At 49.5% G+C, this 13,632-nt stretch overlaps 1 protein-coding gene across 3 annotated transcripts in view; it reads right to left on the bottom strand.

Annotated features, from left to right (window-relative positions):
• Positions 1 to 9,499: 9,499 nt before the first annotated feature.
• HNF4A (hepatocyte nuclear factor 4 alpha) overlaps positions 9,500 to 13,632 on the bottom strand; it is a 58,395-nt gene continuing 54,262 nt past the window's right edge. Inside the window, exons 9-10 of one of the 3 annotated variants that reach the window (XM_033094417.1) lie at positions 11,386 to 11,538; positions 9,500 to 10,320 (exon numbers count right to left, since the gene is read on the bottom strand). In XM_033094417.1, coding sequence (XP_032950308.1) covers positions 10,178 to 10,320; positions 11,386 to 11,538 — 296 coding nt within the window. In that variant the 3' untranslated portion in view covers positions 9,500 to 10,177. The remainder of the gene's footprint in view (positions 10,321 to 11,385; positions 11,539 to 13,632) is intronic. The other 2 variants (XM_033094419.1, XM_033094418.1) reach the window with 2 other exon arrangements.

Below are 13,632 nucleotides of genomic sequence, written 5' to 3' on the forward strand. Positions count from 1 at the left end.
CATGTCGAAATCAGCCTTGGATATTAGAAAGAACCCAGGATCTGTTGTCAGAGAGAACCTGCCTCCATCACTTATTTGCCCTGTGCCCTCTTTGTCGCCAGTTTTCTCATCTATGAAATGGGTAGAATCTCCTAAGATGCTTCCATTGTAAGAGGCACTAGCATTTTTGTGTCCCACTAAGAAAGAAAACACACTGACAATTCAATTACAGCGTGATGCTTTCCTGGCACTTAGAATTTTTATTTGGTATTTAGTAAAGAGCCCTAAAGCTTATTTAGATGTTGTTTTAAAAATCACTCTTTCGTATAAATATAAAGGAAAATGTAAGTGAAATGTATCAGGTAAGGAACTCCTAAAAGCTCTTCACGGTCAACATCCACCTCATCTAGATGACTTTCCCACTCGTCCATAATTTTTCGCTCAACACTGTCCTCCACACCACTGAAAGCTTTGATCACACACATTTCTTGAGAGACTTCTCCGCTGTGGTCTCCGGGAGTTTTTTCCAACCTGCTTACTCCTATCCTGCAGGTTTGACCCTGGTGCTTTCTTCCTCTTATCAGAAGGTGTCAACAGAAGGTTTTCAGGAAGCGACCAGGACTCATGTCCTTCCCTCAAATGATCCTTAAGTTGTTTGTGATGAAACACACAGAGGGTGCCGTTGTCCAGCCGGGCCACCGGAAATAACAACGAGGACCAACCAGGTCATGACCGCCATGCCACCTGATCTAACCGACAGCAATTATGGGATGCCATTGATTTAAAGCCACACCCTAACTTCAGAGACACCATAATGTGAAAAAAAAGTGCATCTTAGAATTTTTAGAATATTACAACAGGCGTTGCCTCTGGGGCTTTCTGCGAGGATGAAACCAGGTAAGTCTGTGATGGGCCCTGGACACAGGTCCCAAAACACCCAGCTCAGCAGTAGCTGCCCCTTGGCACTGTTCAACTGTCCCCTGACTCGTGGCCCAGGGTATCACCCTCACAGGGCCCACTCAGGTTTATAGCGACAATCGTGGCCCTTGCCAGACGTGATCTCAAAGCCATAAAGGCTTTTACAGTTTCACTCCCCTGAGATAAGCCTGGGGAGCCCTTCCCAAGGCCGGGAAGCAATTGCAGTGCTGTAGGGGGAGGGGCTGAGCGTTGCACCACGAGGAAAATGGAACACGTTTTGTGGCCCCAACTTGTCTAAAAAGACCATGTTCTCATATCCTCAGCTTGAACCTACTGGTGAAACCTCAGTACCTGGGGCACAGTGATATTCATTAGCTCATTCATTTGTTTGTTCGTTCATTCATTCGTTCATTCATTCATTTATTTATTCATTTGTTTATTCATTTACTGGACAAACAGGGAATCCAGTGTGGGCCAAGCCAGTGCCACTGTTACGGTCTGTGTGGATCCAGGGCAACTCACTTCCTCTCATCTATACAACATCTCATCTCCATTTAACCCATCTCATGGCCTCACTGAGGTGGCTACACGAGACAAGTGTGCCAGCACACGTAGCTCATAGTGAGACCACAACCAACCCTACTCGAATCCCTTCTCTCACCATCAACATTCATCTTACTCGTGCTTTGCTCCTCTTTCTCTTTCCAGCCTGGAGGGAGGAATGTCCCATAGTGAATTCTTCACCTACATTTCTCTGCCAGACATACTCCCTCTAAATGAGCTCATGCAACTATTTGGCTTTTTCTTTTTTATTAAAGTATAATTTCCGTACAGTAAAACTCACCGTTTTTAGTGTATGGTTCTAGAAGTTTTGGCAAATGTAAATGGTCAGGTAACCACCACTGAGTCAAGATACAGAGTGTTTCCATCGCCCCTCGCCCGTCCCCTCTGCCCCTTTGTGCTCAAAGCCCCACCACAGCCCTAGCACCTGGCAACCACAGTACCTGTCCCTAGAGTCGTGCCTTTTCCAGAATATCATAAAGATGGGATCCCATTGTAGGTAATTTTGGGGGTCTGACTTCTTGCACTCAGAATGATGCTATTTGAGATCAAGGTGCTGTCAGTGGTTCGCTCCATTTTCTCACTGAGCAGCATCCCATGTGGCTTTTCAATCATGTGCGCATGGCTTGACTTGATCTCTCCCACCCAACTTTTCCCTGAGCTCTAGGCTTGTATGTCCAATGATTCCTTGGATGGTTCATTGGCAGCTCAAACAAAACCTCCCAATGAAACTCTGCTTTCTAACCCAACTCTACAGCTCCTCCAGTGTTCCTCATGTCCATAATTGGTACCACCAGCCCCACGGTTACTTCTCTTTCCTTCACACATCCTACCCATTAGCTAGTTCTTGGCAGTGCTGCTTCCAAAGCATCCCAACCTGACTACCCCTGCCCCCACCACCTGTACTTGTTTTCAAGGCTGCCTAACAACCCCAAATGTAGTGGCTTAACACAACATCCGTTTGTTATCTCACAGCATCTGGTCAGATGAGTATGGCATGATGGGGTTCTCTGCCTGGGGACAGACACCGCTGAAATAAAGCTGTCAGCTGGGCTGCACTCCTACCTGAAGGCTCTGGGGAAGGATCCACTTCCAAGCTTGTTCACATTGGCACCTGAATTCAGTTCCTCATGGTTGTAGGATTGAGGTCACCGTGTCCTAGCTGGTTGTCAGTGGGGGGTCACTCTCAGCTTCTAGAGACCACCCACATTCCTTGCCATGTGCCCCCTCTATCTTTAAAGGTAAGCACAGAGAATCTCCCTCACATTGAATCTCTTTCATGCTGCTAATTTCATTTGCCAGAAAGAGCTCAGCCCCCTTCGAGGGTTCACGTGATGCAGGCAGGCTCACCAAGGATAATTTACCCTCAAGTATTACAAAGTCAGCTGGTTTGGTTCCTTCATAACATTTGCAGGATCCCTTTACAGCAGCACCCAGCTTAGTGTCCGACTGAACAATTGGGAGAAGGATGTATAGAATTCTGCCTGCCACCCCACTCTAGTCCAAGCTGCCGTTATTTTTCCCCTGCACAGACCACCTCTGGGCTTTTCTGCTTCCACCTTTGTTCCATAAATCCATTCTTTTCACAGCAGAGAGTAACCTTTCAAGAACATGAATCAGATCACTTCACCTCTCTATTAAAAATCTTTGAAGAGCTGCCCAGTGCACCTGAAATGAAATCCAAGACCTTTCTCATGGCCCTGCCTGGTCCCGCCCCTGCCTACCTCTCAGACTTCATCTTCTTTCACTCTGCTCCAGCCACACTGACCTTTGCGTTCAGCCTCCAATACGCTCAGCTTGTTCCCACCTAGAGCTTTTACATTCGCAGTTCCCTCCCCGGCATGCTTTTCCCTCAGAGCTGTGTGTGATTGGCCCCTTATAATCCTCTAGGTCCCGGGCCAGATTCACCTCCTCAGGGATGCCCTCCTGGACTCCCCAATCTAAAAGCCCATCCCCAGTGCTTTCAAATTACCCTATTTTGTTATTTTTATTTCACATTCACTTTCACAATGCCTTGTTTTACTTTTAAAGAACTTGACTGTTCGACAGTCTGACAGCACTTGACTATTTGAAATTACCTTTCTTTATTTACTCGCTCAAACGTTGTCTGCCTCCTCCCTCTAGAAGGTAAACTTCATGAAATCAGGGACTGAGGCCGGCCTGGTGGCTCAGGTGGTTGGAGCGCCGAGCTCCTAATGCCGAGGTCGCCGGTTCGATTCCCATATGGGCCAGTAGTGAGCTGTGCCCTCTACAGCTAAGACTGTGAACACCGGTTCTCCCTGGATCTGGGCTGCTGTTAGCAGCTGGAGGTCGGCGTGAGCTGCCGCAGCAGCCCACAGGCTGCCTCAGGCTACCGTGTACCGTGTGAGTGGTCGGCCTACCGGCAACAGGGGTCTGACTACCTCAGCTGGGGCGAGCGCAAGGCTCATAATCCCAGCATGGGCCAGGGAGCTGTGTACTACACAACTAGACTGAGAAATGGCTATAATTGGAGTTGGGGGCGGGGGGAGGTGTAAAAAAGGTAAAAAAAAAAAAAAAAAAAGAAATCAGGGACTTTATCTGCCTTGCTCACCTGTGTACCTTCGTGCCTAGGAAGGGGCACAGCACATAGTAGGCACTCCCTAAATATTTGTTGAGCGAATGAATGAATGACTGAACGTCTTTTGGATCAGTTCCTTCCTCTGCGTCTCTACTACCACCATCTCTCACGCTCCAGTACAGGCGCGTCCTCACGGGTTTCATTGCTTACAGTCACATCCCCTCCAAACCATCCTCCACGAAGCTGCCATCACGACCCTTTAAAAAGACAGATCTGCCCACAGCGTTCCCCCAGCCTCAAGTCTCCAGTGGTTTCCTGTTCCTCCCGAAGATATTTTACTTGCCCAGTGTTTGAGGCCCTCATCCCCTGGCCCAGTCCTGCCACCACAGCGTGCTTTGTGGGATGAGGGCTTCAGTGGCATGCTGAGTGATTTTAGGGATACACAGGGATGGCATTAAGACATTGTCCCCAAAGCCTGTCTCTTTACAGGTCTTACTTCCTTCTGAAAAATTTAAGGAGAAAGTCTCCATTGACTAGCATATGCCTTGAACATCTCTCTAAATACTTCTCAATTTCCCATTTGCAGAAGAAAGAGCAGAGCTTTCCTGGGCCATCCTCTCTGGCTGCACCTTAAGAATATTATTTTCTTTTCACTTTAATTTTGCAATCACCTCCCATTTACAGCAAGTGATACTGGCTTCCAATTGATGTCAGTGATCAGTGTAAAGAGAAAGATTATAAATTGAGTTGTAAAATATTAAGTAGTGGAAGGTGCAGTGGTCCTCGGGTACGGAAAGGCTCAGGGTGGCATGTGCAATGACTGAAGGCTGGGAAGCGCTAACTTCCGTCCTCCCTCCCATCTGCAGGCTGTGCTCCCTGCTGCCTGCCCCAGCTTACTGCTCGTTCTCTCTCCTCAACCTCCAATGCACTTCTGTCTTTTCTCTACCTCACTATTGCCTCTGGGTCCTTCTCCAGCACGTGGCCACCACTCCCTTTCCCAGACCGCAGTAATGTCTCCCTCCCTCAAACCGTCATCTCACTAGCTGTCACTCTCACTCCTTTGGCTCTTAATATTCAACTGCTTGTTATTTTTTCCCCCCTCCCAGGAAAAATTGTAAGCGCCAGGAGGGAGGCAGCTTGTGGTAGTAGTTCTTCAGAACCGCCAGGGTGCTTTGGGACATGGCTTTGCCCATCTGACCTTTGTCACATGATGAACTGCCCACGGCTCACACTACTTCTGTGCCCAGCATGCAGTCATCAACGCCCTCCTCCATTCCATCATGGTGGCCCCTGGAGCCAGACAACAGGTGTTTGAATCTCAGCTGTCACACCGGCTATGGACCGTGGTCAAGTCCCTTCCTCCTTCTGAGCCTTTGTTTCCTCACTTGTAAAATAGAACAAGAACAGCTGACTCAAGGGGACGTTGTAGGGATTAAATTATGTCCAACAATGTTTGACAAAGAGGACGAGGTCAATAAATGTCCTTGACATCAGGATTTGTTTTTCAGCTCCACCATCATCAAATAGTGGACCCTGTGAATCAGGTCTCTTAGATGGATCGTGGCTTGGAATTTGCATATGACACATTCATTTGAGAAAGGTGTTCTGGCTTCCACAGAAGAGGAAGTAGGGCAATGGCGCCAACTGGGGATGACAGGTCCTTCACACTGCATGGAACAACTTCCTTTGGAGTCTCACTGCAGCTTATGACCCTTTCACTTCTCATTCCCCCTCTTTGAGTAATGGGGTTCCATTTGGAATAACGGGATAAAAAGCTCCTAATATTGTGGCTGGGGAAGCAACCTGTGTAGGGGCTGATCAATGAGGCCACATGGTTTGGTAGAAACCTGGATTCAAGTCCTGGCTCAGCTGCTCACTAGCTGTGTGCCTTTACATCTCTGAACCTCGGTTTTATCACCTCTAAAATGGGGATGATGGGATTTGCTGTTTGTCTCCCAAGCTGACACTGTTTTGCAACTGAAATGGAAATCAAACTCTGGCCGCCCACGCTGAGATTTGAGATTAAGTGGGGCAAAGGGCTGGTGAGGTGGAGGAGCCAAGGCCAGAGGAATTTATGGCAGCGCAGGGTTTATGGTTTTGATATGGATTAAGCACGCTCTAGGACTGCAATAGCCTCTTCTGGCCCCTCCCCCCACATCCATGCTGGCAGTGCCATGGACGAGGCTTTTGTTGAAACATTATACAAAACATTTCCTGGTGTTTATGAGCGAAGGGAAGGAAGAGGGGAAGGCGGGCACGGCCCTGGGATCAGGCAGGCAGCTAATGGGTGCTCCTGAGGCTGAACTTAACGATTTAGCCTCGCACTAGAAAGAGGCTGGCTGAAGAGTTCACACTGCGTCCCGGGGGTGGCCCTTTGGGCACCTCACATACACGCAGCTCTTACGGTTACTAGGATCTCATTCAGTTGAATCCTGACAACACCCCTGCAGGGAGGGATCATTCCCATTTTACAGATGCAGCTTGGAGAGGTGGAGCAACCTGACCAAGGTTACAGTGATCAGGGAGATCCCGGACTAGAACTGTTGTCCCTTCCCTTGGGGAAGAGCTGAAAGGGTCCCCCTGCTCCACCCCTCATCATTGAATGACACCACACCTAGGCATCCCACAGTCCAGCCATCGCAGGTCCCCATCCACCTATCAGAATGTCGGCCGTGGTGTGCTGGTGAATGTTTCACAGCTGGCAGCCCAGGGGAAAGCCTTGATTTGTAGTGTTTGCCACTTCTTCTGGTGTAAACGCTCCCACTCCATCTATCAATGTGACGTGGGACGTTAGGAAGAGGAGTTAACAATCAGCTCTCACAAGCCAGCTCCAGCACACCCCTGAGTGAATGTGAGGCTGTGGCCTGTGGTGGCCAGTGTACCAGGGGAAAGGACCAAGGTGGCAATGGACCTGGCTGGAAATTCTCAAGTGCATCCCTTGCTTTTATTCTTTTTCAAAACAACACTTGCTTTGATGAAGTTCCCCATGCCTATTTGCCCCTTATCGCTGGCAGGTGGACCAGAACAGGGCTCCATCCTGGACCCTGATAGTAGATGACAGACCTTTGGACCCTCTTGCTATTCTTCCGGATCTTTCCATCACCCCCTCCTTTATCGACTTTTACTCTCTCCACATACTGAGTACTTGGAATCAAGAGACCAGTTAGATTCTCACCTCTGCCTCTCAAGGAAAATCCTTCACTCTGACCAAGTGACCATCCAGGAGCTCCAAGCCTTAGTTTCCCCACCTATAAAGTCTGGGGCAGGGGGCGGGGAGTAACAATAATGTCTAACCTGCTTACCTCATGATGTGAAGATTAAACAACAATAATGGATATGAAAGCACTTTGCACACTGTACAGGACTATCCGACTATTTTCATTCTTTTTTTTTTTTTTTTCATTCTTATTTCTAACACCTGAAAGGAAGAAAAGACACCCATCCACGAACTTAGAAAACATAAGTTCCATTTATTTTGCTTTATAAACTTTTGTTAAAACACACAAAGTAAGAAAAGTTTTTTTGCTTCTTTTCCCTATTGGGTGGCAGTGACAGGGGCTCAGGTGTCAGCTCAGGACCACATGGCATTCATACCCACAGGAAGATGCTGATGGGTCTGACAGAACCCAGTCTACTTCCAAAATTACTTGATGTGAATTTCACAATTCATCCCAATCAGGGCAAATCACAGAGCAATTTGGCAAAAGTAATTGGCTTGCTCATCACAAGAAACCTAGGAGCATCCATTTCCAATCCTCTCCTCTCCTTTCTGTCTACTCTCAGGAGAGCCTGTGGATTCTGGAAGCTCCTGAGAGCTGCCTAGGGAAGGGGTGACTCGGGGGGAATGACAGAGTTCATGCTTGCGCTCCCAACCTTTTTTTAGTCCATCATATTTTATGTTTTAGGACCATAGCTCAGGTAGACAAAAAAATTCCAACGTGGTCTCCTCAGTTGAGAGTCGGAAAAGTAAACTTGTCTTTATTTTGTTTCCTGCATTGTAATAAAATTGTTCAAGTGGAATGGATTTCTCCTGCAGGAAGAGTTGATTTTGGCAGAAGACTGACTCTTTGCCCCAGAAAACTGCTACCATTAAAAGACACCGTTATCCTACTCTACCCCATGGGAAAGGCGTATCCCAACTCTGCTCCCATAACGGGTCTGAGCGACCCTGTGGGTGGAGGAGCAAACAGTGGGGACGACCATGATGCCCCCAATTCCCACTGGCAAGCGGCATTTTTCAAAATTTTCCCAACGCCAAGATTCTGCATGGATGAGGCACTGGTTGTTCCATCCTGGGGTGTTATGGTTCCAGAATGTACCTTGAGTTATGTTCCTCAGAGTAGGTCTCAAACCCAGACCTGCTCCCTGCCCCCACCCAAGCGGTCCCAGTCCTGGAATGCCAGGCTACACTGGTCTGTCTTCTAAGAACCAGTGCCTTGAAACCCCTTCCCCAGAGTTGGGGAGTGAGGACAGCAAAGGGGTCCAAGAGTTATGAATTCTCCTTGTTTACCAGCAAACAAGATTCCGGACCCTAACCAGACTTTAGTGCGTCCTCATGCCCAATTTAGTCCTGGGTGTGGGCTCTTGGGGAGGATGACGTTTTGGCTCCTGAAGCTGGTGAAGGGGACAGGAAGGTCCTCAACTCGAGGAGAGTGGACAGAGAGTGTCCCCATCACTGTGAGGACAGAAGGGCCCTTTCAGAGATGTTCAGCCACCACGGTTAAGAGCTCCTGTTCTAACCCAGGCAGATCTGGAATCAAGACCCGACTTGGTCACTTACTAGCTCTGGAAGTTCCAGAAAAATCACTTAACCACTTAGATCTCAATTTCATCTTCTGTACCGATCTCTGCATAATAAAGAGGAAGAAAGGGCCTTAAGACAGTTCTGGAAATAAGAGCCCTGGAGACAGGCCCTGATGGTAATTCCTCCTTGACATCACTCTCACCTGAGGATTCACGCGTTCGCCTTTTCCATTCCCAAGCCTCATCTCTCTCACCTGGATTACATCAGCAGCCCCCATCTCATCTCCCTGCTCCCTCCCAAACTTCCAACCTCTGCAGGACTAGTGTCTCCAGCTTCTGAAAGCTAACTCACTGCACAGCTACTCACGGCCCAGGAACTCGTCTCAGGGCCTCGGTCTGGCATTCAAAGCCCCCAGGCTGTCCAGCATGGCCACGCTGCTCCGGGCAGCCCTATCTTTTTCATTTCCTCCCTCTCACGCCCTTCCTCTGACCTCCAGGCCTTGCCCAGGCTGTTTGCCCTCCCTTGGAATGTCCTGTCTCACCTGCTCCACCTGCAGAACCCAACCCTTCCTGAAGGGCCTAGTGCATAGTCTGCCCCTTTCTGGATGCTTTCTCTGACCACTCCAGCTTTCCCTCCAAACTTCTGTTGCAGTTGTCCACCTCGGATTGTTCTCTCATTGTGAAAAGCCTGTCGAGAGCATCACTCCGACCCAAGGGATCCACCCAAGGGTCCCACCCAAGTCCCTGAAGAAGGGAAGAGCTGTGGTCAGAGGAGAAATGTGTCTTTCTTCTCAACAATCTCCTACACAGTGCCTAGCCCCAGTCAGTGCTTTAAAAATGTTCCCAGAATGACTGGGGGGATTGTTTCCAAGTCTTCCTCAGCTTCTGGACAGGCGGCTTTGAGAAACTAAAATGGCGGAAGAAGGTGACTGTGGCAGGTGGAGAGGAGCGTTGGAGGCTGGGGCAGCAGAACAGGGGCAGTAAGGGTCACGATCTGACCCAGCCTCAAAGGGCCCTCTGTGTCTGGACACTATGGAGCACGAGGAGAGAAGAAGAACCAGTCTGAGAGGGAAGGGAGTTGTATTTAAGTAAGGTCTCATGTTGCCTCCAGGCAGCAGTCTTTTGGGGGTGAAAAAGTTGGGGGTAGATATGGATGAAGGGGAAGGCAATGGCTTCAGCAAGAGAAAAGTTGTCCAGGGCAGCAGAGGATTTTCCACATGGGGTCTCCCAAAGTTAAAGCCCCCTGATCCAGAGCAGGGGTAGAGGGTGGCAATGGGATGTGGCCTGCAGCCCAAGTTCCTGGGCCCTCTGCCCCTTCCATTGCTGCTCTGGGACTGGTCCTGTTGTCACAGCTTCCTTCACTCTGACCAAGTGACCATCCAGGGGCTCTCGGAGGGGGCTGGGGGGCCAGCAGAGCCCCTGACCCCCAGCGGCTTGCTAGATGACTTCTTGCTTGGTGATGGTCAGCTGGGGGATGGCAGAAGGGGGCTTGACAATTGTGGTGATGGCTCCTGGCAGGAGCTTGTAGGGCTCAGACCCCGAGCCACCTGGCGGTGAGGGCTGTGGAGTCTCAGGGGTGGCTGGAGGGACAGAGAGACAGACAGGGGCTGTTCAGAATTCCACCCCTTTGGGGAATAAATGAAGAGCCCTGGGAAAGTGCTTCCCTCTCCCTGGAGCTTAGTTTCCTCTTCCATAAAATGAGTGAATAAAGTTAGATACTCTCTGAGGTCTCTTACAGCTCAAACCTTCTGCATCCCGTATCGTAGTGTAAGTTCCACGGAACTTTCCTCTCTGGAAAGCTGTGGCTGGGCCGGGTTCTGTGGTCACAGCCTTTCCCCAGGTCCTACCGAACCCCATCTCCTCCACCATCTGATACGGAGATGTGGGCTGCTTCTCCCAAACCAGGACCCAAGTCTGATTCTCCCCAAGGACAGTGGAGCAGGTGACAGGAATACCCTTCGTTGGAGAAAAGGAACAACAGTTGAGACCCAAGGGTTTGGATAACTGGCTTTACAAAATACCATTTCTCTGATGTTTCGGCAGGTGAGTAACAGAAACTAATTGGCCTCACCCCCATCACAGGTTCAGAAAGTCACTTTGACCACAACCCACTTGGCCAGTTTTATTCAATGGGCAACTTTCCCAAAGAACAATCTCAAGGAAACGAAATCTCATTTTAGCGGACCGCCTCAACCCAGTGACAGTCTTACTCTTGGAAGAACTTTGCCCAGTGACAAACTCATGTGAGATTTCCCCTCATTGGGTGGGTGGACCTCCCCACCCAATGAACAGTCTTACCCAATTGTCTAATGGATAGACTTACCCAATGGAGCAGCCACACTCAATGAACAATTTTACCTAGTAGACAACACCTAATGGAATATTCGCCCCAGTGGACGTCCTCAGCCAACGGGCAACCTCATCCAGCGGATTCCCTCATCCCAAGGACAGCTTCATTCAGGAGAGGCTGTCCGTCAGCTCGCTGACGAACAGCCTTCACAAGTGGACAGTCTCCCTCCTTATTCCCTACCCTGGAGCCCAGATACTGTTGTCTTGTGGTTCCCCTCTTCTATACCCAAACTTCTCCTGGCTCCCCTCTTAGGTTCCAACCTCACCCCTTCCTGGGTGGAGCCCGAGCTGCCCACCTGCCTGCCCCCTGGGTCGGGGCCACTCACACATCTGTCCATTGCTGAGGTGGGCAGGCATCGTGTTGGCAACGATGACATTGGTGGCCATGTGTTCCTGCATCAGGTGGGGGTGCAGGGGGTGATGGGCATGATTTGCATCACTGGAGGAGCCTGCAGGGAGAGGGGACACCAGTGAGGATGGAGAGTCTGGGACAAGGACCGTGGGCCTTGGGGCCCCATCTTCCTCAAGTGTGGCCGATCCATCCACGGGCCCCTCCATTAGGACGGTGCCGGTTGGCTTCCTACTCCTTATTGTGCGAAGGCCTGGGGCATAAACGGAAGTAGAATGTATAAAAGTCAAGAGAAAAACATTCCAGGCAGGAGTAACTGAGGCAAAAGCCCTGGAGGCAGGAGAGGTTTGTGTGTTTGAGCAAGAAGGAGAAGGTTGTGAGATGCAGGGAGTGGTATGAGATGAAGGTGGAAAGTGGGCAGAGACCCAATGATAAGCCGGGTTAGGACACTGGGGCTTGCCATTGCCGTCCATAGGCTCTGTGGTATCGAGAGGACCCAACAAACCAAGAGAACAAGTGATTCGAAAGAAACAGGAGCATGGTAGGAAGCTCTGAGATCATTTAAGTACTACAACGAGTAGTGTACCGACTGCAAGTTAATATAACGGATTTAATCAATGGCTCTCACAGCTGCTTGGCATGCAAGTCTTTCAACCATTTGGTCCCAACTCACCTTCCAGTCTCATCCCCACATGTCTGCTTCAGCCGAGCTCACCTACTTACGGCCTCTATGTTTCTCTGCACTTTCCTGTACTTTGCGATCGCTATGCTTTCGCTCATGTGTTGCTTCTACTAGACATGCCTTCTCCACCCTCCATGCCCCCAAGTCCTAATTCCAGCTCACATATTTCCTCCTTTGGGAAGCCTCTCCAGATTCTCCCCACTCCAGTAGGAAGTAAACCTCTCCTTCCTTGGAATTCCCATGGTAATTTATCTGTAACCCATCTTTTGGGCACAACCTCTTCTTCTGTCTGTGACCATTATAATTACAGGTGTATTTTTCTTCTCTCTTTGAGGGCCAAGAGATGTGTCTGGAGCACAGTAACTGCTCCTAAAAATGTGTCAGAGTGATAACACCATATCGGGTGTGGCTAAGGTCACTAATACAGCAATGATGGAATTTTAGGGCTTGCAAGAGTCCTCTAAAGTATACGTGTTTCGATAATAGCTATTAATTATTGAGCACCTATTATGTGCCAGGTACTGTTTTACAGAACTTTTCATGTTTGACATAATTCAGTCCTCACAATAACCCTATAGGGTGGGTATCATTAGCATTCCAGTCCCCAGACGAGATTACAGGGTCCAGAGAGGTTCCTCTCTTACCCAAGTTTATCTGGCAACAGAGCGCGAGCTCCTTCCTCTCTCTGATCTCAATGACACTTGACTCCTCACATCCCCGTATGCACAGGATCAAAGTGGGGATGAAATGCGTTACCACAGGACAGTGGTTCTCGAGTGAGGGAGATTTGGGCCCCTCAGGGGACGTTTGACAATATCTCAAGATGTCTTTGGTCGCTGCTGGAGTGTGCTACCCCATTTCCTGGGTAGCGGCCACGTGGCTAGACCAACCAATGCGCACAGCCGCCCCCACACCCACGTGGGATCCAGTCCCACGTATCAGGAGTGCTGAGGGTGACAAACCCTGCCCTTGGCCATGTCGTCACCAGCAGCGGCATCCCCTCCAAAGTCTGAGTCTAAGCTTTGCTGAGACCCCCACCTTCCTACCCTTCCAGCTCACTTCATCTGTTAGGTCAGTGCAAAAGCAATTGTGGTTTAAAAGGTTAAAAATAATTGCCAAAAGCGCCATTACTTTTGCACCAACCTAACAGTATCATCCCGGCCCAAATTCTCCAACCCTAGTGAGGCTACCAATGCACTGACCCCCACTTTTCACTATCTATCACCCCATCTTTGTGTTTCTTTTAGTCCAGCCAAGAGTCCGTAGTCCACCATTATAATCACTCCCTTGCAATCATCCTCAACGCCCTCCTAGCTCTTGTCCGTAGTAAAACGTTTCCAAAGGGTTGTCTACGCTTGTTCTCCCCACTTCTTCACTTTGCCACTGCTCACTCTGGAACACTTCCCAATCTGCTTTCTTTCCCACGGTCTTCTGACAACTGTGCTTTCCACAGCCGCCAAGAGCCTCCATGCTGCCAATCCTATGGACAGCTCCACCCGCCGCTTGTAGAGT

Source organism: Rhinolophus ferrumequinum, chromosome 23 (assembly GCF_004115265.2).
Source record: "Rhinolophus ferrumequinum isolate MPI-CBG mRhiFer1 chromosome 23, mRhiFer1_v1.p, whole genome shotgun sequence".
Classification (NCBI taxonomy): Eukaryota; Metazoa; Chordata; class Mammalia; order Chiroptera; family Rhinolophidae; genus Rhinolophus; species Rhinolophus ferrumequinum.